This window comes from Rana temporaria, chromosome 7, assembly GCF_905171775.1.
Source record: "Rana temporaria chromosome 7, aRanTem1.1, whole genome shotgun sequence".
NCBI classification, from domain to species: Eukaryota; Metazoa; Chordata; class Amphibia; order Anura; family Ranidae; genus Rana; species Rana temporaria.
This window is the reverse complement of record NC_053495.1, coordinates 199785681-199812622: the sequence shown is the minus strand read 5'-3', so window position 1 is coordinate 199812622 and position 26942 is coordinate 199785681. Positions and strand designations below refer to the sequence as shown.

The 26942-nt window shown below is 44.3% G+C and overlaps 1 protein-coding gene across 6 annotated transcripts in view; it reads left to right on the top strand.

Moving 5' to 3' along the window:
* PATJ (PATJ crumbs cell polarity complex component) overlaps positions 1-26942 on the top strand; it is a 328942-nt gene that overhangs the window by 283806 nt on the left and 18194 nt on the right. For all 6 annotated transcript variants that reach the window (XM_040360804.1, XM_040360805.1, XM_040360807.1 and 3 more), the window contains 5 exons: positions 8968-9115; positions 11927-12013; positions 24789-24906; positions 25881-25918; positions 26005-26127. In XM_040360804.1, the coding sequence (XP_040216738.1) occupies positions 8968-9115; positions 11927-12013; positions 24789-24906; positions 25881-25918; positions 26005-26127 (514 nt within the window). The remainder of the gene's footprint in view (positions 1-8967; positions 9116-11926; positions 12014-24788; positions 24907-25880; positions 25919-26004; positions 26128-26942) is intronic.

Below are 26942 nucleotides of genomic sequence, written 5' to 3'. Positions count from 1 at the left end.
ATATATCTTCCTTTACCTTAGTGCCGTCCTCCTTCACTTACCTCAACCTTCCATTTTGCTTTTAAATGTCCTTATTTCTTCTGAGAAATCCTCACTTCCTGTTCTTCTGTCTGTAACTCCACACAGTAATGCAAGGCTTTCTCCCTGGTGTGGAGTGTCGTGCTCGCCCCCTCCCTTTGACTACCGGAGAGTCGGGATGCTCACTAACACACAGCTCCTTTCTCTATCTGCAACGTAGAGAGCGTCCTGACTCTCCTGTAGTCCAAGGGAGGGGGCGAGCACGACACTCCACACCAGGGAGAAAGCCTCGCATTACTGTGTGGAGTTACAGACAGAAGGACAGGAAGTGAGGATTTCTCAGAAGAAATAAGGACATTTAAAAGCAAAATGGAAGGATGAGGTAAGTGAAGGAGGACTGCACTAAGGTAAAGGAAGCTATTTAGGAAAACAATTTTTTACCTTTACAACCCCTTAAATCTAGGCTTGCCTGTAGCATAACGTGGTTGTAAAGGGTTTACAACCACTTTAAATTATAGGTATTGGAATTTTCTTTCAAATTTGGCTGTTGGTGAAAGTAACGAATACGAATTATCCGAAATAACCGTATCTAAATGAATGGAATGTAACAAATTAATAATAAATAACAATAATAAAAACTATTATTACTATTTATTATTTCGTTCTGTTCCATTTGTTTGGATGCGGCATTCGTCATTTTGGATAAATTCGTTACGTTCACTTACAGCCAAATTTGAAAGGAAATTCCAATAACTATAATTAGTTGTTGTTATTGTTTAGAATTTTCTGATTTTTGTTCTTGCTTTAGGGTTTTCATTCTTGCTTTTGGATTTTCTTTCTTGCTTTTGGATTTTCTTACTACTTTTCAGATTTTAGAATTTTTCAATTACAAGTTTTTCTAATTTACGAATGCCGATCATAAGGAATAACCTGAAAAACTGAAAAAAAAAAGGAATAAAATGAAAACTAACACATTTTTCGGCAATGCACATGTCTGTTCCCTCACATATAGAATAAAACATAGAATAATTTTTATAATTTTATTTTTTTTAAAACATCAGCAATAGACACATAACCATCAATCCCTATATTAGACAAAAAAATATTTTCTCACAGTCCATGTGCCATATCAATATCCCAATGTGTGGCGTCTATATGATCGACACGTTTCGCAAATTACATCACTTTCTCAGGATCCACATCAATGTCTGATTTTGCTTCAATGATGGTATATTCTAAAGAAAAAAATAAAAATAAACACAAAATGCAATCCCAAGAACAAAAAATAGTCAGTGTTACTAAACCCAGGAGCCTGCACTCACTATATCTGATCTCCCACAGTACACCGAACATGGAAATGCAATTTTTTTGAGTAAATATAAACTGCTAAATACCTTTTCTCATCAGCAGTATATATATCAGTCTTGTGACTTCTATCAGTGTCTGGTTAAAGCTTGGAGGAGGAGTTTTCATTCTCATCTGACTGACCTATTAGGCTGCAGAACCCCTAACCCTCTGTCTGGATAGTGCTGATTGGCCCTGTACTGATCACATGCGCCCTGCCAAGAATATTTTTTTTACTAGCAATACACACCAAACTGAGCATGTGCAGAGTGTCCCCAAGGATCTCTTCTATAAGGCAATGGACTAGGGGCAGTAATAGAAGGGGAGGATCAGAGAAGACAGATCAAACAGCCTTTTTACACAATGCGCGGGTGAGGATGGGCTTGGGCATGGTCGTAACTCTACATGCCCTATCTACTAATCACAGGTAGTGAGACATTTCTCGATTTGTGCAGTCGGGGATCGGGAAATGTCTTGCTGCCTGTGATTAGCGCTGCGCACTGTCAGCTTCCTGGTGGGTGCGGGCATGTGGAGTTGCGAACACACCTCAGCCCATCCTTACCCCTTGGGTTTCACAGTGGGTATAACAAGCATGCTATTACTGCATACTGATTTTACTGTTGTGGGTTTAGCAACACTTTAGGACCCCTTTCACATTGAGGCACCTTGCAGGCGCTATAACGCTAAAAATAGCGACTGCAAATCGCCCTGAATGAACCGTTGCTGTCCCTCCAATGTGAAAGCCCCGAGGGCTTTCACACTGGAGCGGTGCGCTAGCAGGACGGTAAAAAACAGTCCTGCTAGCTGCATCTTTGGAGCGGTGAAGGAGTGGTGTGTATACCGCTCCTCCACTGCGCCTGCCCATTGAAATCAATGGGCACCACGGCTATATCGCCGCCAAAGCGCTGCTGCACCAGCGCTTTGTGGGTGGATTTAACCCTTTTTCGGCCCCCAGCAGGGGTTTAAAAGTGCCCCGCTAGCGGCCGAATACCCCCCGCAAATACGTCAGTAGCAGCGCTTTACTAGCAACACACCCACCGCCCCAGTGTGAAAGGGGCTTAAGAAAAAAAAAGAAACATTTATCTAAACCGTAAAAAAAAAAAATACGCTGTGTCTTTCAGGTTTTTCTATTGGGTTCATAGGGGACAATTTTTGGATCCCATCTCCTTGCGGTCAATAAAAAACAATTTTATGTCTTCTACTGCTTTTACGATTTCAGTAAATAATGGGATGAAAAGTTTGATTGCCCCACCGAATTGCAATTGCAACTTGTATGGCCAACGTTGGTCCATACACTCCATGGGTCCCCTGTCTTGACCTAACGGGAGGCGTCAATCTGTGAACAGATGTATCTGTCTAGCAGCGGCAGTCAGTCTCGTGCCAGCTCTTCGGATGGCGGTTTTATTGTGACTATTATTAGATGTGTTTGGCAGGATGCAGATGTAGATTGGCAGGCCTTTGCTTTACGCAGAGAACTGACCCGCGGGTCACATTTTGTTGGAAGCCCGTACACCAACTCGCTTGTCCTTTACTCATGAGAGGCTATCTGAGCATCTGGAGCAATCTCACACAAAGCAAAACATGCAGACTCCATAGACACCAACTGTTGCAATGCTAACCATCTGGCTACTGTGCAGCCCTGATCTGATGAATACGAGTCGGATGAGCATCTTTTTATCTGCAAAAAAACAGTGGGCCAGATTCAGAGAGAGATACGACGGTGTATCTCCTGATACACCGTCGTATCTCTGAGTTGTGCCGGTCGTATCTATGCGGCTGATTCATAGAATCAGTTACGCATAGATATGCCTAAGGTCCGACAGGTGTAACTGTGTTACACCGTCGGATCTTAACTGCAATTAAAAAATGGCCGCTGGGGCGTTAGCGCTGATTTACGCAGAGAATATGCAAATCAGCGAGATACGCCAATTCACGAACGTACGCGGGCCCGACGCAGTGTTTTTATGACGTTTACGTAAGGGTTTTCCCGGCGCATAGTTACCCCTGCTTCTATGAGGTGCAGCCAATGTTGAATGAATGAATGAAAACTTATATAGCGCAGCACATGCGAATTTAATCGCCTCTGGGCGCCTGTTGTTTCTGTCTCCTTTGGTATCAAAAGAGATGAGTCTTGATCTTTCTCCTGAATGAAGTGATTCTCCTCCAACCGAATGCTGGTTGGTAAAGCATGTTAAGTATGGCCGTCGTTCCCGCGACGAAATTTGAATTTTTTACGTCGTTTGTGCAAGTCGTTCGCGAATACGGATGGACGTCATTTACGTAAGCGTCGAAACCAGCAATTTGGAGCAATGCATCCTGGGAAAATTTCCGGACGGCGCATGCGCTATTCGATCGGCGCGGGGACGCGCCTGATTTGAATAGCACACTCCCCCTAGCCGCGGAATTTGAATTCCGCCGGGGGATTTACGATCCGCCGCCGCAAGTTTGGAGGTAAGTGTTTTGTGAATTACCCACTTGCCTCTAAAACTTGCGGCGGCGGATCTTAAATCAGATAGATTACGCGGATCTAAAGATCCGCTGATCTATCTGAATCTGGCCCAGTGGGCCTAATATACCATTGCAGCTGGGATATGTGCCTGCTTTCCCCCACTTTAATGGCAAATATAGGAGTGCTGCTGCTGTTTCTTCCATCTCACAACGCAAGTCACCCGGCCATGTCTTGGCTTCAGCAGTTTTTTGATCACAGATCTGGAACAGGCAGGTTTTAAAGCGGAGTTCCGCCGAAATATATATTTTTTTTTAAAGTCAGCAGCTACAAATACTGCAGCTGCAGACTTTTAATATTAGGACACTTACCTGTCCAGGGTGCCCGCAGTGTCCTCCCCCGAAGCCGATTTGTCCCCTGGCTTCCAAGTGGAGGCGCTGCCATCTTTGGTAAGAGAATCGGGAAGTGAAGCCTTGAGGCTTCACTTCCTGGTTCCCAACTGCGCATGCTCGAGTCGCGCTGCGTGTCCTCTCTGGTCCCTGCTGTCTTCTGGGACCTGTGTGTCGGAGAAGGAGCTGGACGTGGTGTAGATAACTGCGGATACTGCAGCGATCTATGCTCGGGAGTGGAAACAAATACCTTGATTAGACAGGTATCTGCCCAAAAGGTGCCAAATGTGACACCGGAGGGGGGGATCCAAAAAAAGTAAGTACCATTTTTGGGTGGAACTCAGCTTTAAGGCCTTTTTTTTTACATAGGCTTCAGCTAGCATTATAGCAGTGTGTACATGCTGTATGTACGGCATTTGCAAAGTTTTTATCAACTTTAAAATCGATTTTTTGAAGCCTTTACACGCATGGATGCTCAGCCTGTGGCCCTCCAGCTGTTGCGGAACTTCAAATCCCATGAAGCATTGACAGGCTGACAGTTTACAAGACTCCTAAAGGCAGAGGCATGATGGGACTTGTAGTTCCGCAACAGGTTGACCACTCGTGCATTACAGCATCCTTCAGTTCCAGTGTGGGAATGTTAAATACAGATTTTAGGCTTCATTCAGACTTGCGGTTGGAGGGCAATGAAATGCATGATTGTACTCTTTCTCCCTCCTGCCACTTTTGGCATGTAATTTTTTTGGGGGGGGCGACTGGTACCTAGTTTTGACAGGTACCCACTCCCACTTCTGCTCTGATCGCCTATGGTGATTCAAATGGAAGTTCTCCTCTCCCCCACCCTCCCTTGCTGTTTGCTCCCACTGCTGTCAATCGCAGCCAATGAAGAAAAAGAGGGGGCTGGGCCGAGCCATGGCTCTGTGTGTCTTATGGAGGTATAGAGCAAGGCTTGGGAGCGAGCATACACCAGTGCCGCTAGAGCAAGCGGCTTGCTATTGGGGGACACTGGTCAAGGGGGAGGAGCCAGAAGCGCCGGCGGGGGATCCAAAAAGAGGAGGATCGGAGCTGCAAAACATTACACAGAGCAGCATAGGTGTGCACACAGAATGTGCCAGCTGTGCTTTGGCACATCCTAATCACCACATGTGGCGCAGATTCCCCCTGTTTAAATCCCTGAGTCCCTAACAGGGCTCCTACAAAATGTGTACAAACATTAGAAAAATAAAATTGTATGAAGAAATAAAAATATAAACTACTGACACCGTCCACTGCCCTACTGACACCGTCCACTACCCTACTGACACCCTACTGACACCGTCCACTGCCGTACTGGCACCGTCCACTGCCGTACTGGCACCGTCCACTGCCGTACTGGCACCGTCCACTGCCGTACTGACACCGCCCACTGCCGTACTGACAAAAAAGTGAGCTTTTGGGTCCAGTTTAGTAAAAAATTTGCGCCTGAATCGCAAAACAAAACTGCAGCCGGACATGTGTGAACCAAGCCTTATGCCAGTGATGGGAGGAAGGGATGGGGGTAATTTTTATCTCAAAATTTGGCTTAATCTGGCTTTACACCAACAAACATTGTGTGCTTCCTAATGAATTTACTGAAATTCGATCAGTGAGTGGCTCTGTCTCCGTCTGACAATTCTTCAACTGAAAAGTCAAAGGAGCGGGCAGCCTGAGCAGCACCGACTTCAACTAGATTCAGGCACTGTTCAGGTACAGTAAAACCTTGGATTGAGAGCATACTATCGTTACGGAAACATGCTTGTAATCCAAATCACTTGTATATCAAAGCAAATTTCTCCATAAGAAATAATAGAAACTCAAATGATTTGTTCCACAACCATTTATTATTATTATTATTATACAGGATTTATATAGCGCCAACAGTTTACGCATCGCTTTACAACATCAGGGAAGACATTATAGTTACAATACAATTTAATACAGGAATGATCAGAGGGCCCTGCTCGTTAGAGCTTACAATCTAGAAGGGAGGGTGAAGTGGAACAGAGGGTAGTAGATGTGGGGGGGTGATCAGATGGACAAAGTTAAAATACAGTTGTTAGGTGTGGGTAGGATAGGCTTCTCTGAAGAGGAGGGTTTTCATGGATCCTCTAAAAGCTAAAAGAGAAGGAGATAGACGGATAGTTTGGGGTAAGGAGTTCCATAGGCTTGGAGAGGCTCTGGAAAAGTCCTGTAGACGAGCATGGGAGGAGGTGATGAGAGAGCTAGAGAGCAGGAGGTCTTGAGAAGAACGAAGAGAACGATTAGGTTGGTATTTGGAGACTAGGTCAGTGATGTAGCTGGGGGCAGAATTGTGGATGGCTTTGTAGGTCGTAGTTAGTATTTTGAATTTAATTTGAGGAGCGTCACGATTTATTCATAAATCCTTCAGTTTATAGTCCATATAAAAAGATTATAGCAATGTGATCGGTTGTGTAACCATAAAATGTCCATCCACAAATGGAAGCCTCCACAAGGATTAGAAGCAAAATCCGGGAGGAGCTCCAGAGTATAAAAGAGAAGAGAGGTGCCTCCAAGTGTAGCAATATGGTTACATTTAATGAAGGTGCAACATTTAGCAACTCACATGGTCGATGATTTAAAGAGGCACGTGACGTTGTGATGTCACGCTCCACGAATATCAAGACCTCGCGCGTTTATCAAGTAAAAATTTATAAATAAAAAAAAATTGCTGGTCTTGCAAAACACTCGCAAAGCACGTCCCTCTCATTTCAAGGTTTTACTGTATTCTTAAATCTGGCGGTACGGGTTGTCGGAATACAACAGCCAAAGCGGGAGGTTTTTACCATCTTTGCATGTCATCACCAGTGAAGGAATTTGATCGATTTGTTTCATTCATCTGGCAGGCTGAATGAAAAAGCCTATATGTGTAGAGTGATTTGCACTCTTTGTTGCTGGGTAGACGGTGTGCGTCATCAACATGAAGTCAGGCAATTATCAGGACGGTAATTGCCAGATCTCAGGAGAAGGCCAACTAAAGATAAAGAGGCAATTACGTTTCTTTTATAGGTAGACCTGCATTGTTATAATAATTGGACTTAAAGCGGTTATAAAGGCATTTTCTGCATTAAAGTATAAAAACTTTTTTAATTGCTGCTAGCAGAAATACAAGATCTCAAACTTCTCCCCTGTCAGAACGGCGATCTACCTTGTTTACATAGGCAGACCGCCATTCTGCCTTTCTCAAAAACAATCGGGAGTGGCCGCCGGACATCGGGTTCAGATGGACCCACTTATTGGCTCCCCCTCTGTCCAATTGGTGCGTGATCGCGTCTCAGGTGCGCGTGTGCCCCCCCCCCCCCAAGGAGACTATTGCACGAAATGACGTACAGGTACGTCATTTCGCGCAATAGAGCCACTTTGCTGCAGTAAATGCACGTTACACGGTCAGCAAGTGGTTAATTTGTAGAAATTCACGTATTTTAATTGGCGCAGTCTCACTGATTTCACACATTTTGGATTATATTAATGAAAGCTGCAAATTTAAAATATTGAAATTTTCTTTTGAAATGACATTATCCTGTTAAAGTTTAGTGATTGAGATTACATCTACTTTAACATTCAGATCCTTACAAAAACCCAGTCAGGACCGGTTCTCTTTAAATTCTTACAAAACGGACTCTGTGTGATTTAAATACACCCCGTCTCTGGGGTATGGTGATTGAGGTAATCACCCCCCGTCTATGGGGTATGGTGATTGGTGAGAGCACCCAGTCTATAGGGTATGGTGATTGGGGAGATCGCCCCCGTCTATAGGGTATGGTGAATGGGGAGATCGCCCCCGTCTATAGGGTATGGTGAATGGGGAGATCGCCCCCGTCTATGGGGTATGGAAAATTGGGAGATCGCCCCATCTATGGGGTATGGTGATTGGGGAGATCACCCCGTCTATAGGGTATGGTGATTGGGGAGATCGCACCCGTCTATGGGGTATGGTGATTGGGGAGATCGCCCCCGTCTATAGGGTATGGTGAATGGGGAGATCGCCCCCGTCTATAGGGTATGGTGAATGGGGAGATCGCCCCCGTCTATGGGGTATGGAAAATTGGGAGATCGCCCCATCTATGGGGTATGGTGATTGGAGAGATCACCCCGTCTATAGGGTATGGTGATTGGGGAGATTGCCCCCGTCTATAGGGTATGGTGATTGGGGAGATCGCCCCCGTCTATAGGGTATGGTGATTGGGGAGATCGCCCCTGTCTATGGGGTATGGCGATTGGGGAGATCACCCAGTCTATAGGGTATGGCGATTGGGGAGATCACCCAGTCTATAGGGTATGGTGATTGGGGAGATCATCCCAGTCTATAGGTTATGGTGATTGGGGGGGGGGGGGTCACCCCATCTATAGGGTATGGTGATTGGGGAGAGCAGCGTTCCTCCTGGATAAGGATGAGCTCCGGCGTGTTCGCATAGAACACGTGCAGAGCCCGCCAGGAAGTGAGCACGGCGCTGTGCTAATTACAGCCAGGGAGACATTGTCCCGATGCTCAGTTGCAGGGATCGTGAAATGTCTCCCTGGCTGTGATTAGCGCAGCGCCGTGCACACTTCCTGGCGGGCTCTGCACGTGTTCTATGCGAACAAGCCAGAGCTCATCCTTACTCCTGGACTGTCACCGCCCTGACTATTATGTAAACAATAACAATAATTCAGTGCTGTATGAAAGGTGGCGGGTTGATTGATGTGCTGGGTAAGTTTCTGCATTAATATAAAGTGTAATGCATCATTTTCCAGGACCGGCAGCGGAGTCTTCATATCTGACATCGTGAAAGGGGGGGCCGCCGACTACGACGGAAGATTAATGCAGGGAGATCAGATCTTATCAATCAGCGGCGAGGACATGCGCAACGCATCCCAGGAAGTCGTCGCCACCATATTGAAGGTGAGAGCTATGCGGTGCTGGAGGAGCTGAAGTGCCATTTAAATGGATTAAGTGAATAAGACAATGAAAAGGATGATCATGAGCTCATTTCACTCGTCATCAGTTCAAATAAACAGGGTGACCTCTCCTCCTGGAAATACTAGTGATTTGGGGCTGTTATGCTTCTACACTGACTTTAAAGCTTCACAGAAGAGGTAAAAAAGGTGAACTATATAGGTGTGCAGCCTACATACAGCCTATTACATTCGGGTATACACCCCAAAGCTTAGACACACATGAACTCCGAAGCGCTGAGATGTGGAGCGGGTGGGGAGCGGCTGTCTCAGGCTCCTCAGCAGCTCGCTAAGCGGCTGAAACAAGCATCAGTCTAGGCACCTGATGGATCCAGACTTTATTGTCGGGATGACGCGGTGCCTGGACTGATCCCTGTGACGTCAGCAGAGAACGGACTTCAATATGCTGAAAACGGGTTACAGGAGTGCAAAATGAATTGCACTCCTGTCACCCATAGGAGAAGCCCAACCAAACGAGCTCAGGCTGCGGACTACTCCTTTAATATAGAAAAAAAAGACTGCGCTAACAAAAAATAAACAATAGCATCAACAAAGATCAAGGCAGCAATAAAATGTGATAAACTGTGGTAACATAATATATAGGATAAATTGCGCCATGCGAGTTAGGCCCGCATCAAACAGAATGCCAGACCTCAAGGGCTTAGTACATCAAATGTTAATAGAATATACCACTCAGTAATAATGTGAAATAAAAAAAAAATATATTAATAATAAAGGGATCAAGGCAGGCACCGCAATCAGAATGCCAAACCACAAAATGTCTTTAACCACTTGCCCGCCAATGACATATTGACGTCGGCAAAGTGGTTGTAGAATCCTGACTGACGTCCTCAGATTCTGAGCCGCTGTGTCCAATCACGGCTGATCACGATGTAAATAGGAAAAGCCGGTAATCGGCTTTTCCTCACTCGCGTCTGTCAGACGCGAGTAGAGGAGAGCCGATCGGCTGCTCCTGTGACGAGGGGGTTTGTGCTGATCGATTATCAGCACAGCCCCCCCCCCCCCCGAGGATGCCCACTGGACCACTAGGGATGCCCATATAGACCACCAGGGATAAAAAAAAAAGGATGCCACCCTAGACCACCCGGGATGAGGAGGACACAAAAAATGGATGCCAATCAATGGCATCACTGGCAATGATTGGCATCCATTAGTACAATACATACGATAGTGCCCATCCGTGCCGCCTATCAGTGCCCATCCGTGCCGCCTATCAGTGCCCATCCATGCCGCCTATCAGTGCCCATCCATGCCGCCTATCAGTGCCCATCCATGCCGCCTATCAGTGCCCATCCATGCCGCCTATCAGTGCCCATCCGTGCCGCCTATCAGTGCCCATCCGTGCCGCCTATCAGTGCCCATCCGTGCCGCCTATCTGTGCCCATCCGTGCCGCATATTAGTGCCCATCAATGCCACCACATCAGTTCCACCTCATTGGTGCCCATCAGTGCCGCCTTATCAGTGCCCGTCAGTGCAGTACCATCAGTGCCCATCAGTGAAGGAGAAAACTTACTTATTTACAATGTTTTATAACAGAAACAAAAAAAAGTTTTTTTTCTAAATTTTGGGTTTGGGTACAGTGTAGCATGACCGCGCAATTGTCATTCAAAGTGCAACAGTGCTAAAAGCTAAAAATTGGTCTGGGCGGGAAGGTATATAAGTGCCCGGTATGGAAGTGGTTAAACACCAAATGATAAGAAAAACACTCAGTAATATGTGAAAATTACAAACGTCCCAAATTGATGATAAAGGGATCGAGGCAGACCCCGCAAGCAGGATAAACAACACCACCGTGAGTCAATGGGAGAAATAGTGCCCCATTGTTGTCAGTGGAAGGAATAGTGTCTTTATCAGTAGAAGTGCCCCAAGGGCTGGATAAAGGCAAGACAAAGGCCGCATTTTCACAGTAAACAATGCATTTTTATAGCATTTTGTGCTGTGAAAATGACAATGGACCCAAAAATGTGTCAAAATTGTCCGAAGTGTCCACCATAATGTCGCAGTCACGAAAAAAATCGATGATCGCCGCCATTAGTTGTAAAAAAAAAAAAAAAAAAATTAATAAAAATGCAATAAAACTATCCCCTATTTTGTAAACGCTATAAATTTTGCGCAAACCAATCGATAAACGCTTATTGCGATTTTTTTTTTTTTTTTTCAAAAATAGGTAGAAGAATACGTATCGGCCTAAACTGAAGAAAAACATTTTTTTATATATTTTTGGGGGATATTTATTACAGCAAAAAGTGAAAAATATTGAATTTTTTTCAAAATTGTCGCTCTATTTTTGTTTATAGCGCAAAAAATAAAAACCGCAGAGGTGATCAAATACCACCAAAAGAAAGCTCTATTTGTGGGGAAAAAAGGGACGCCAATTTTGTTTGGGAGCAACGTTGCACGACCGCGCAATTGTCAGTTAAAGCGACGCAGTGCAGAATCGCAAAACCTGGCCAGGTCCTTTAGCTGCCTAAAGGTCCGGGTCTTAAGTGGTTAAATGTCGTATTTTCCGTGTGTTTTACCGTGACGCGCCCATTTGCTGCTTGTAAAGCTTTATTGGTCTCGCCGGAATCCCGCAGCACGCACACACACTGTGATTTTGTTTATTTTTTTTCTCTGTTTGTTTTCTAAGCCCAGGCGTGTGGGGATGGCAGTTTGTGGCGTATTAGGATGTTACGTTTGGTAATGCCCGCGCTCCCTGTCGCTCTGATGTTCAATAGACTTGTGTTTTCTCCTCAGTGCGCTCAAGGACTCGTTCATCTGGAGATTGGAAGGCTGAGAGTCGGCTCTTGGCCGTCATCCAGGAAATCTTACCCGAGCAGTCAGGTACGTGTTTTCTGCTTATGGCTGATATACACACAGAGCTTTTTATTTACAACTCCCGCTGTGCCGCACGTTCTGCCGCCGTTACTCTACTGAGCGCGTCATCTAGGACCAGAAATCACACGTTGTAATAGCAGAAAAGAGGTAGACCGGGCTGTGCCTCCCCACGTGGTCCATGATCATCAAGTAATCGGCATGCTAAAGTAGCCTCTCCAGCAGTATTATCGTGTGAAATATTGCATTTCGAGAGCCACTTAACCTCTTCCATACCGGGCTGTTATACACACATCCATACCGGGCCTATTCTGGCACTTCTCTCCTACATGTACAAATCATATATTTTTTGCTAGAAAATTACGCAGAACCCCCAAACATTATATATGTTTTTTTAGCAGACACCCTAGGGAATAAAACGACGGTCATTGAAATGTTTTATCTTGCACGCCATTTGCGCAATAATTTTTCAAACGCCTTTTTTTTGGAAAAAAATTGTTTCATGAATTAAAAAAATAACAAAACAGTAAAGTTAGCCCAATTTTTTTGTAAAAGATGATGTTACACCGAGTAAATAGATACCTAACATGTCACGCTTTAAAATTGCGCACACTCATGGAATGGCGCCAAACTTCGGTACTTAAAAATCTCCATAGGCAACGCTTTGAATTTTTTTACAGGTTACCAGTTTAGATTTACAGAAGAGATCTAGTACTAGAATTGTTGCTGGCACTCTAACGCACGCGGCGATACCTCACATATGTGGTTTTAACGGCGTTTACATATGTCGGCGGGACTTGCGTGTGCGTTCACTTCTGCGCGCGAGCTACTGGGGACAGGGGCGTTAAAAAAAATATTTTTTATTTCTTTTTTTTTTTTTACATATTTCTTTCTTTTTTTACACTTTTTTTTTTTATTTATTTATTTTTATTATCACTTTTATTCCTATTACAAGGAATGTAAACATCCCTTGTAATATGAATGTGTGTGACAGGTCCTCTTTATGGAGAGATGCGGGGTCAATAAGACCCCACATCTCTCCTCCAGGCTGGAAAGCATGAAATCGGTGAAAAAAAATTCACCGATCTCATGCTTACGGTTGCTTAGCAGCCGCAATTGCGGCTTTGTTTACTTACGGGGACCCGGGCGTGATGTCATCACATCGCGCCCGGGTCCTCCGACGGTCATAGAGATGACTGGTGACCATCTGGTCACCAGTCATCTCTATGCTTCCTGCCAGCGCCGGACGATTCGTTCTCCGGGCCCCCGATGGCACGGGAGAGCCCGGAGAAGCACCGGATGGCGGCGGGAGGGGGGGCTGGATTAACTCTGTGTGGCAAGACTTGGCACAGATGATAGGAAATCTTATACTCTACATTGTGACATCAAAAATATAAAATAAATTGGGTTTACATCCACTTTAAACCTCCCTCCTGCCCCGACCAATTTTCAGCTTTCAGCGCTGATGCACTTTGAATGACAATTGCGCGGTCATACAACACTGTACCCAAATGATATTTTTATATTTTTTTTCACACAAATAGAGATTTCTTTTGGTGGTATTTGATCACCGCTGGGGTTTTATTTTTTGCTAAAAAAACATGGAACATTTTGAAAAAAAAAATCATGTTTTATAGTTTGTTATATTTTGCAAACAGGTAATTTTTCTCCTTCATTGATATGCGCTGATAGGCACAGATAAGGTGGCACTGGGGGGCACAGATAAGGTGGCACTGGGGGGCATAGATAAGGTGGCACTGGGGGGCACAGATAAGGTGGCACTGGGGGGCACAGATAAGGTGGCACTGGGGGGCACAGATAAGGTGGCACTGGGGGGCACAGATAAGGTGGCACAGATAAGGTGGCACTGGGGGGCACAGATAAGGTGGCACTGGGGGGCACAGATAAGGTGGCACTGGGGGGCACAGATAAGGCGGCACTGGGGGGGGGCACAGATAAGGCGGCACTGGGGGGGGCACAGATAAGGCGGCACTGGGGGGGGCACAGATAAGGCGGCACTGGGGGGGGCACAGAGATAAGGCGGCACTGGGGGGGGCACAGAGATAAGGCGGCACTGGGGGGGGCACAGAGATAAGGCGGCACTGGGGGGGCACAGATAAGGCGGCACTGGGGGGGGCACAGATAGGGCGGCACTGGGTGGGGTACAGATAAGGCAGCAGTGAGGGGGGCACAGATAAGGCAGCACTGGGGGGGCACAGATAAGGCGGCACTGGGGGGGGCACAGATAAGGCGGCACTGGGGGGGGGTGCACAGATAAGGCGGCACTGGGGGGGGCACAGATAAGGCGGCACTGGGGGGGGCACAGATAAGGCGGCACTGGGGGGGCACAGATAAGGCGGCACGGGGGGGGCACAGATAAGGCGGCACTGGGGGGGGCACAGATAAGGCGGCACTGGGGGGGTACTGTTAGGGGAAACTGATGGGTGGCACTGTGTGGACACTGATGGGTGGCACTGTTATTCAGATGGCACCTCTCCTTGCTCTGGACTGATGTCCCTCTGACAGCCGCCGGTGATCGGCTATTTTTTTTTCCCTCACACTATCAGCGTGAGGAGAATAAATAGCCGATTACCGGCTCTGTTTACATCACATGATCAACTGTCATTGGGTGACAAGTTGATCACATGGTAAGGGGTCGGGTACTCCGATCTGTGATCAGCCGAGTCTCATTGAGTGCAGTGCTTTACATACTGTATATTGACAAAGATCTCTGCTCTCAAGGAACAGTCTAAGGTTCCTATCTCACATACATACATACATACATACATACATACATACACACATACATACACATACATACATACATACATACATACATACATACATACACACATACATACACATACATACATACATACATACATACATACATACATACATACACACATACATACATACACACATACATACATACATACATACACACATACATACATACACACATACATACATACACACATACATACATACACACATACATACACATACATACATACATACATACATACTAGGGCCAATTTAGACAGAAACCAATAACCCTGCTAGCATGTCTTTGTAAGGTTGGTGGAAAGGCAGGAAAGCACCTGGAGAATAGACATGTGCAATTTGTTTAGTTCCGAATTTGTTTTTCAAAGAAATTTGACAAATTCGTTAATTCGTAAATATTCGAATCAACGAAACCCCCATTTAACGAATTTTTCCGAGAACAAAAATTCAGAAATTCAAAATAATAACGAACTGTCTAATAATATCTATTGCTAACTATTAAATTATAGATATTGGAATTTCCTTTCAAATTTGTCAAATTTATCCAAATTTACAAATTATTCGCAATAACGAATGCCGCATCTAAACGAATGGAACGTAACAAATTAATAATAATAATAAACTTTTTATTATTATTAATTTGTTTTGTTCCATTTGTTAGATGGATAATTTGGAACTTTGGATAAATTCGTATTCATTACATTCAACAACCAAATTTTGAAAGGAAATTCCAATACCTATAATTTAAAGTGGAGTTCCACCCATAAATATAACATTACATCAGTAGTTTTAAAAAAATGTCATTAGTCCTTTAAGAAAAAATATATTTTTTTTATATGCCTTCAAAGTGTTGTTGCTAGGCAGAATAGTTAATCTTCCCTCTTCCTGCACCTAGGTGCTTAAGCTACACCGCACAGACTCCTGGGAATGTAGTGGGTGTAACTTTCCAGGAGTCTGTGCACTCCCCAGTCTCGAAGAATCATGTGACTTGGACAGTACAGGTGCTGAAACCTGATCTGAAACCTATTACACTGCTTGTGCAGCACTGAGCATGTGCGAGATCTGCAAGGCTGAAATCCAGGAAGTCATACAGTCTGGCTTCATGATGCCCACACTTAAGATGGCCCCAGTCAATTTCTATTTTATAAAGTGTCTAAATGCTGTAACAACCTAACAAAACGGACCTTAGTTTACAGACTAACTTTACTAGAATACATTAAGCTTGTGTATTACAGGGGTATTTATATTTAAAAAGTGAAATTGTGGCCGGAACTCCGCTTTAATAGTTATTATGTATTTCGGGTTTTTAAACTTTTGGATTTTTCCGAATTATCAAAATAACGAATACTGCATCTAAAAGAATGAAACATAATAAATTAAAAAAATTCCAAATGTTAGGAATTTATTACAAATAACAAATTATGATCATATCGAATGACCCAAAAAACGCCCTAAAGAAATGAAACGAAAACAAACTTTTTGGCAGTGCACATGTCTACTGGAGAACATGCATACATCATACAGATAGCATTCTGACCAGGATTTGAATTGAGGACCCCAGTGCTTCAAGGCAGAGTTGATAACCGCTAAGCCACTATATTCTAAGCCACTGGTTGTCAGTTTATGAGCTAAAGGGGGCCTCAGATGGGGCCCCTGCCATCACCAAAGGGGCCACACATAATATTCAATATATGTGATGCTTGAGAGGACTGTCAGAGACTGCAGACCTAATAGAAGAAATGAGGGTCAGAGAGTGAGGACAGGATACATTGTTGGCGGGGGATATACTGCAGAAGACCATATAAAACTGAGAACGTGTTGCATGAGGCTGGTAAAGGTCAATGCTATTACTCCATCTAGGGTTGCACCGATACCCTTTTTTTATCGGCGAGTATAAGTATGGATACTTTTGGTAAGTACTCGCCAATACCAAGTACCGATACTTTGTTGCGCAGTTTGAGCCCATCCCGGGAGCGGTTTCCCCACCGCTCCTGTATAAACCCAGGCTTATAGTGATTTCAGCCTGGGTTCACACAGGAGCAGTGAGGCGAAACCCCGCATTCGATTCAGACAGGAATCGCACCACATTCCTGTTCAAATTGCAGGCGATTCTTTGCAGTGCAACTTGAGCCCATTAATTTTGTATGGGCGCAAATCACACCACAAAGTTCCAGTTTTGGGCATCGAAGCATTTTCATGAGTGATAATACTCAGTATCAGTGCATTCCTGTGGCCCAGCCCTACACAGTTCGAATCTCAGCCGGGTTCAGCGGGTACCGGCGGAGATGTGAACCGTTAATGGGCAGGCTGAATCTACCAAGTTGATCGATCAACTTGGGTACAACCAGCCTGCAGTAGTGTATTTAGGTTTTGTGCTGACCTAGGCCTGACTAAACTCGTGCACCCCCTAATTTAAATATAACCCACCCCTTCCTGTTGAGGCCACACCCATTTCTGTTTAAGACCCGCCCTGAAATAGTTCTGAGGGCCTGGGGGGGGGGGGGGGGCGGTGGATTCCCTTAATTTGCATAGATTTCCTCTCACTTCCTGTTTGGCTATGGGGCAGGACGTGAAGGGAAATCTCTGCAATGGGACAGGGATGATAAAAAATAACAGTCAAAGTTAGAAGAAGTGCCACCCCACAGTTGTGGAATGCCGGCTGCCCGCATACCCCGGTCCGCCCCATGAGACTGGTGCTACACTTATAGTGCTGCCCCCCTGCCAAGTGCTGCCCTAGGCCTGGGCCAGGATACAACATTGCCAGCCTGCCAGATTCTCTTGCAAATATCGCTAGAGGCTGCTATAGCCAATAACAAAAATCACTGTCTTCTCCCGCTTGGGGGGGGGGGGGGGCTTTCCTGCCCTCCCCCTCGCCGGTAGAAGACCATGGCCCTGACCAGGAGCGATTCCTGCATCAACACTCTCCGTGTTGATGGTGGAATTGATTAAATTTCTTTCCTGCAACCTGTGGTTGCAGGAAAGAAGTTTGCTCCGTGTATGGCTAGCCTAACTCTAACCAATGTTCCCTCTACGCGCAGGGGTCTCAATATGGGGGCCACCCAGCTGTTGCAAAACTACATGTCCCATGAGGCATTGCAAGGCTGACAGTTACAAGCATGACTCCCACAGGCAGAGGCATGAAGGGACTTGTAGTTTCGCAACAGCTGGAGGGCTGCCAGTTTGAGACCCCTGCGTCTACAGACTGCTGAGATCCGAGCGCCACCCATCATATACCAAAGGGCCACAGGTTGGGTACCAGGGATCTATGCTCTGTTCTGGTCTTTTGGTGGCTTCTGTCCCGGTGGGACAAACGCCCCTTGTTTACCTCTTTATTATAACGCACGTTTTTTGTTAACTCTCTTTGTTATGAAAGCCCTTGTTCATCCTTTTCCCATTGTCTGCTTCTTATTGATCATCACTTATACGAGTTGGAGGCTCTGCATCTGACTGATATTGATCTGCCACAGAAGCAGCACAATACACTATTATCCCCAGGAAGATCTATTGAAGGGCTGTGATAGTAAAAATTCACCAAGGGAGCTCTCAATAACCGCTGTCCCCTTATGAAGTGCTAATTGCAATCAATTACATAAATTCTTTCTTCGCATTGAAATCGGGTCAATACCGCCACCTACGCCTACATTCCCGCTGCGTGACCGTGTGCCTGATTAGACAATTATTTTGTTTGTGTTGTTCGGTGCCAGTGCTGACCATATGTTGGCAGGATGTTTTCATAGATGGAGATCAAGATTTCAAATTTGAAAAAAAATAAAACTTTTGTATTCCTCAAAGCCAACACTTTTTTCTTTGCATAAGAAAGGGTCAGGCTATATCCACTTTGTTTAGGTGGTTTAAAAAATTAAAAATACACTTGCAAACATTTTGAAAATTGACTTTGCATTCACAGTTTTAAAGCATTATTGGTCATTTTTATGCCCAGTGAGATGCATGTAACAAGCCCCTACAGGCATTCTGGGTAAAACAAAAAAGAAAAATCATGAAAGCTAAAAACGCATTAACAGTAGGATGCAAGAAAAAACACCCTGCATATGCAGAGCGGACACAGACCTGCCATCCGCCCGTTCCGCTTTATGTGGCCCGCGACCAGTTACCAAGTTGCTTAAGTGGCCCTTGCGCTTCAAAAGGTTGGGCATCCCTGGTCTATGTAGTGGTGCTCTTAGACACAGAAAACAAAAACTCCTGCATACGAGTGAATTGTCCAACAGTCAATGTTCCATGGGAAAAATGGCAAAAACGGTAACTGCTGGGCTCTGATGAAGAGGTCCTTGTAGCCTTGAAATGCGTCAGCCGGCAGTGACACACATTCATCCCCCCCATTTGGAGTGTGGTTCGAGGGGTATCCACTACAGCTTTGTCGATAAGCCTATTATGTTGCTTTCCTTGTGAGTCGTTTTGTATTATATTTTTATTCTATTAAATTGTCAACGGTAACACTAGGCTGGTGCGCCTTTTTTTCCTCTTCTCTCTGGTCTATGTAGTGGTGGTCTATGTAAAGGCTTGTGATGCGTTTGTTGGGTTTGGTGTGTGTTTGTTTTTTTTTGTTTTTTCCCCCAAGATGTACAATTTAATACAGTTTTTTAATAAACTATGTGCATATATAGTGTTAATAGTGTTGATATTTATAAAAAAAGCAACATTAGCAGAAGGTGCCCAAACACGAAAAAACACGTAGTTTTGAGTTTGTTGGCCGACAATTCTTTGCCGTTTGAAAGCAAGACAAATTCCTGGCCAACGCCCTTCGGAACAAAAGTCCTACGCTTTGTCTGCGGAAAATCCGTTTGCGTGTACCAGGCTTAAGTTCTTCATTTCTGTCTTCCTGTCCTAGTGACACCTGCACCCTTGCCTTTCTTGTCCTGATGTCCCTGGACACAGATTACAATGAAAGCTCTATAATAATTGACTGTTTACATTCTTGAAAACTTGGCAAAAAAAAATAAAAAAATCTTTTTGGATGGAGTTGGGCTTCAATTATTTTGCTTGGACTAGCAGTTACTTTGTAGCATAATATTAAAGCCTAATTGATGTTTTTTTTTCCCTTTCTGCTTTAAAGGGTTCACAGACTTTCTATTTTTTTTGGAAACCGCTTGCCGCCTGCTGATTTTGTGTGCACTGGCATCAATCAGATTCTTTACCAATGCAGCATATCAGATGAGAAAAAAAGATTGCTCATTCAATGACAGATTATAAATCTTTTACAAAGCAGAGACTGGGCTAGAATTCAAAACTGTCTCTGCGTTTAACAAAAAATAAAAAAAAATTATCCTTTAAGGCCTAAGTGATGTTTATATACACAGCATGGGACCAAAAACCGGAAATATAAATGTCCTACTGTAATTAGCTAAATTGTTCCCAAGCGCTGTGTCAGTGCGGAGGAATTTGTTAGAGCGCTGCAGCGAGGCCGCTCCTACCCCATGGAGCCCTGCGGTCAGGTCGGGTGCTACCACTAGGCACCTGCCTAGGGCACACTGCTGCCTAGGGGCGCCCAGCCGCTGGTATTCCTACTCTCTGCAACAAGCAACTAAGTCTCAGCATCAACAGGCAGCTACTGCTCCATTCGCACATAGTGTCAGAGTGTCAGCAGAGGACTGTGTCTGTGTCCCAACTCCTGAATGAATTAAGCAAGCAAACATTCATTCATGGGAACGAGTAGGCTGCATTTGATGGGCACCGGTGAGGCTGCATTTGATGGGCGCCGGTGAGGCTGCATTTGATGGGCGCCGGTGAGGCTGCATTTGCTGAGTTCAGGTGAAGCTGCATTTGATGGGCGCTTCATTAAAAAGGTGGGGTATACATGGGAAGAACAGAGGGGGTGGAGTCAGGGGTGGAGGCAAAATGAGGTTTTGCCTAGGGTGTCAAAAATCCTTGCACCAGCCCTGCCTGCGGTCCTCTCTGCAGCAGACTGCTAGGGACAGTTTGTACAGAGAAAAATACTGCGCTAGTGTCCTAGAGATATAAAAGCAGCCAGCCCAGCAATAGACAATGTGTAATAAATGACAAAATAATGCAGCGATAAGAAGGTGGGAAAAAAACCTTGTGAGGGTTAATAAGATGTAAATAAAGTGTAATAGATTTTCCCTGTCTCAATTCCAGGATACTGAGCCAAATCTATGATGATGTGAGCATGCAGGCAAGAGGAAATAATTCACGCTTCAGTCTCCATCATCGTCTCCAACAGAAAGAGAAAGCTTTTATTCAAATTACAGCTTTTATACAGCTTTTATAGTCAAAGTGATATAAGCAAACATCATCACATATGGGTGCCTCTGATTGGCTCATTCATATGTGGTGTTCTCTTGTTACATCTGTTTCTTCGCCACGAGGCAAGCATTCCAGGACATGGGGACCATTTTCTCTTTGGTCGATGGGAGGGGCAGAAAGGAGGGGGTAAAGAAGTAGGGAGTAGAAAGGAGGGGGTTGGAAAGAACATATGTTTTTTTATCTTCACTGGGAGGATTTAACTCTGTCATGACTTTCATTTAAGGAAAATACTAATGTAATACTGAAATACACACACATACAAGTGCATATATATATATCGCAACAAGAAAGAAATTAATAACAAAAAATAATACACAATACACACACATACATGTTCATATTACACATCGCAACAAGAAAGAAATTAATAACAAAAAATAATAAAGAAGAACAATATTTGAGTGGTTAGAAGAGAGAGAACATAAACACAAAATAATCATTTTATCAACTCCTTCACAATAGTACATGCAACTGAACGTTCACTGTGCTATGTGTAAAAATAAAATTGACAAAAATATATTGTACCTCCCAGAGACGATAATAAATGACCATAAATGGTTAAAAGAAAAGGTGATAAATAACCAAAGTGAAGGACAAGATTGTTGAATGAATAAAAGTGTAAAGAGAGCAAGGAGGGAAATCTAAACGTTTACCGTATTTATCGGCGTATACCGCGCACTTTTTTCCCCTTAAAATCAGGGGAAAATCGTGGGTGTGCGATATACGCCGATACTGCTGTTCCCGGTCGCCGCCGAAATAGACCGAGCCAAGCCGAGTGTACTCTGCACTCGGCTAGGCTCGGCCACGCCCGCAGCCATGCGAGAGGAGCCCAGCGTAGAGCCGAGAGTCGAGCCAAGTGAACTGCGCACTCGGCCACGCTCGGCTCCGCCCGCAGTCACGCCAAACACACAGGAAATCCAGCTCCTCTCGGCACCAAATCCAAAACAAACACCGCTGCAACCCCGGGCAAGGTGCGGATGGACTAGACGGACCCCGTGAGGAAGCCGCAGACGGACACCTCCAAAGTCGCAGACGGACACCCACAAGGCTGGACGGACCCTGCGCAAGGCCGCAGACGGACGCCGGACAAGGCTGCCGATGGACGCAGGACAAAAATGTAAGTTTTTTTTTTTTCTAAAAATACCTTCCAAAGTTTGGGGTGATCGTTATATACGCCGGCGCGTGGTATACCCCGATAAATATGGTATATCACATACTGAATGTGCATAAATGTGAATGCAAAAACATGACAATTAGATTAGTGCTAAGAGACTGTCCAATAGGATACTATCTTACAAGGCGGGTGATTGGAGTCGGTGAGAGGAGGTTGGTTGTGTGCTCTGAATGTGCCATGCCCTATGAAAAGGTTCCATTGCTGAGAGTCTGCCCTTTCATGGAAGATCTGTGAACTGTGCTACAGTCAGAAGAAATTTCAGAGGACTTGGAATAAGAAATGTGGAGATGCACAAAGCTGGAAAAGGCTACAAAGACGTTTCTAAAGGCCAGGCCTTTCATCCCTCCACCGGCAGACAAATTAAATGGAGAAAACACAGACGGCGGCGGAATGGCTTCTCCCCATCGGAGTGTTTCCTAAAGAGATCACAGCGAGAAATCCACATGTGAAAGGTTAAAAACTCAATCACTAAAATCTCAGATACTTAAACATGTTTATGACATTTCAAAAGTAATTTTTTTTATTTGAGAGTATGGGTAAAAAAATAAAAAGAGGATGGGCGCAACATTTGGCCGGCAAGGCAATATAAAAACCAATGTCCAAGATTGGTTTTTATATCCCCCCCCCCCCCCCCCCCCCCCCTGAAAGGTGCCAAACGTGACACCGGAGGGAGGATCGGAAGCATATAGGTGGAACTCCGCTTCAATAACCATGATATTTACTGTTAAAGATGCCAGCAGTTGCCCACTAATTAACAACAAGCTATTTACTGGTTGTTAAGGATGCTGGCGGGTGCTGGCTCCTTAACAACCAGTGCTAATTGAATATGTTTTTGACAGGTCCCCTTCCCCACTTCCGGAAGACGGGCCGGGAAACAGCGATCTCTGTCATGTCCTAGGTAGCCCATCCCCCCTACAGTTAGAACACACCCAGGGAACACAGTGAACCCCTTGATCGCCCCCTAGTGTTAACCCCTTTCCTGTCAGTGACATTCATACAGTAATCAGTGGCTATTTTTAGCTCTGATCGCTGTATAAATGTCACTGGTCCCAAAACCGTGTCAAACGCGTCCGATCTGTCCGCGGCAATGTCGCAGTCCCGCTAAAATACGCAGATCGCCGCCATTACTTGTAAATAAAAAAAATATATTATAATGAATTTTCATAAATCTATTCCCTATTTTTTAGACTGTATAAATGTTGTGCAAACTAGGGCCGAAACAACTAATCGATTAATCGACAACTAATCGATTATGAAATTAATCGATTACAATTTTCATAATCGATTAATCGGCCAGTAACATAATGGGGTTAAAAAAAAAACTAAAATTAGCCCTTTATAGTACAAAAAAGCAAATTGCTACTGTAAATATTACTTTCACTGTCCCATAGTAAAAAAATGAACCCCTTACAGTAGTGATTATTTGCTCTTTTTGTACTTCTTTTTGTTTTTTAACCCCATTATGTTACTAAACGTCTCAGGACTGGGGTCACACCTCTGTTTTTTGGTGCTTTTTGCAGAAACACACTACAGTTCATGTTTTCCTATGGGACACGTTCCAAATACGCAGCAGCTGAAAAAAAATCATCAAACGGTGCCATTTTGTTTTTTTTTGGTTCAATATACTTCAATGGAGAAGCTGCAGAAAAGCATGTAATGTGTTTTTGCGGCAATTTGTGTTTTGTAATCTGCCCAACAACAAATTGGCCCAAAATATTTTAAAAATTCAATTTTTTTTTCTTTTTTTTTAAGGCTATTATCCGATTAATCGAAACAATAATCAGCCAACTAATCGATTATGAAAATGATCGTTAGTTGCAGCCCTAGTGCAAACCAATCAATATATGCTTATTTTTTTTATTTTTTTTTCCAAGCCTAAACTGATTATTTTTTTTGTTTTTGGATGTTTGTTATAGAAAAAAAATATATATATAAATATATATATATACTTTTTTTTTTTTTTTAATTGTTGGTCTTTTTTGGTTTATAGCGCGAAAAAAGAACCGCAGAGGTGATCAAATACCACCAAAAGAAATCTCCATTTGTGGGGAACAGCGTCGCAATTGTCAGTTAAAGCGACGCAGTGCCGTATCGGCAAAAAAGGGCCTGGTCATTAAGGGGGCAAATCCTTCCGGGGCTGAAGTGGATGATGTTTTACTAAATAGAGTGTTGCATTCATTTGTCTCCTTTTTTCTTTTTTTGAAAAGAACTTTCAGATTATCGCAGAAAACTAAATTTTGTCGGCTTTGCTTCATTTGTTGCTGAAGTCAGTAAATGTTAAATGTCACAACGGGCTAATTGCTCACAGCATGTAGCCGTAAGAAAAAAAAAAAAATCCCTTTCACATAAAATTGCGTTTCCATCAGTTAAAATGAGAACAGGCGCGAGCTTGGCAGTTCCTTGTCACGCTTTCCCACCAAGCCATACAATGCTGTCGGACCTGGGGATTGAGTCTAATAACGATTTCTGCCGTTCCTGTAATTAAATTGTAATGAAACGAATGAACATACGAGAATTTAATTACTCTGCAAATCTTTGTTCCAGGTCAGCCAGAACAGCTCTCACAGCGCCCCGCCGGCCGCGTACGCCCCTGTCGTCTCCAGCTCACAGAATTACACAAGCGCCAAGAGATCCTCGGCACCGTCCTCTCAGAGGAACTCCGGTAACTTTCTCCTGTCTGTGTGGCAGCCTGCAAGCTGAGACCGTTTAGAAATTTGTGTCTTATAGTGCAGGCTATAACATTGGGTTTTTGCTTTGTCTTACAATGTTTCGCCGAAAATAAGACTTACCCTGAAAATAAGACCTAGCGTTATTTTCTATAGAGCTGCAATATAAGCCCTACCCCGAAAATAAGACCTAGTTTAAAATTCTTGTAAAGTCCTATAATCCACTCTATCACAGTAATATATAATGTACAATGTGTGTGTTTCTGTAATATAATTACAGGGAAGAGAGCTCTGGCGGGTCACAGAAGCACAGACGAAGGTATTTGGCACAATTATATTACAGAAACACATATTGTACATTATATAATACTGTAATAGAGTGGATTATAGGATTTTACAAGCATTTTAACTCTGTTCACAATGGGGATTCCTGACAGGGAGGGAGAGCGGGAGAGAAGACACTACATTACATGATAAGACCTACCCCAAAAATAAACCCTAATGTGTCTTTTGTTGCCAAAATTAATATAAGACCCGGGCTTATTTTCGGGGGAAACACGGTACTAGCGTGGTTAGAAGAAAACACGGGCCCAGTAAGCTGAGAATCGGACCTATTTTCTCAAGTTTCAGCATGCTAAGTAATGCGTTAGTGGAGCACTTCCAGGCTGGGCAGGAAGGGAAGCTGCCCCCGGGTGCAGAGAAGCAATGGGGCAAAGAATGTATGCAATGTGCCACACTAATTCTATAGCATGTATCAACTGTGGGGGAGGAGGGCGCAGTTCTCCCCTTGCCCTGGGAGCTGGACTACCCTGTCCCAGTACTGCTTTCATGACTAATATTTTTAGAAGTTTTGTTTTAGTGTTTGTCTACAGTTTTGGATTCATACAAGTCTCTCTAGCTGTGTTTAGTACTGTATAGATTGTATGAACAGACAGGTCCTCTTCTGATGTCTCCCCCCATCTCTCTGTAGGTATGGAAATGGAGCCGCGGATTGTGGAAATTAACAGAGTGAGTAGATACAAACGTACATATTCTCTGCTGCCTTCTTGGTGCACCAGGTATAAACCTTTCCCATCTTGTGTCTCCATCCTCAGGGGCCCAGTGATGCTCTGGGGATCAGCATAGCAGGTGGAAAGGGAAGCCCACTGGGAGACATTCCTGTGTTCATCGCCATGATACAAGCCAGCGGAGTTGCAGCGCGCACACACAAACTGAAAGTAAGTGTTGAATTGCTGTTATGGTAAGAAGTTTTTTTTTTTATTATTAAAAACACAATAGGCATTAATAAATAAACCAAAGTGAAAGGGGGGAAGAAATAAGTAATATGAAAATTAAAAAGTAAAGGGCTTCCATTGTATGAACTCTTCTGCTTATACTGCCTGCCATCATACCCTATGCATGGCTCTACTCATAATTCTAGTTGTCTTACCCTCCGCACTCCTCTCCTGCACATACTGCCCACTGTCATACCCTTCACACTTCTCTCCTATATACACTGCCCACTGTCATACCCTTCACACTTCTCTCCTATATACACTGCCCACCATCATGCCCCCCACACTCATCTCCTGCACATACTACCCCCCAATCACACACTCCGCACTACCCTCTTATGTTTACTACCTGCTGTCCTCCTCCTCCTCCACACTCTCACCAGCACATACCGCCTTCAATCATATATGCTCCACACTCTTCTCCTGATACCCCCAATATACCCTCCACATTCCTCTCCTGCACCTACTGCCCGCCCTCCACAAACTGCCCCATGGTATATCCTCGGTACTCCTCTTCTGCTTATATTGCCTATCAATCTACCCGCCACAACCTATTCTACACATAATGCCTACCATTGTACCCTACCCTTTTCTCTCCTGTACGTACTTCTCCCTGTCACACCCTTCAAACTTCTCTCCTTCACATAATACCATGTCACATCCTTTACTCCTCCTTTCCTGCACATACATCCCCCTGCAATACTCCTTACACTCCTCCTTTCCTGCACATACATCCCCCTGCAATACTCCTTACACTC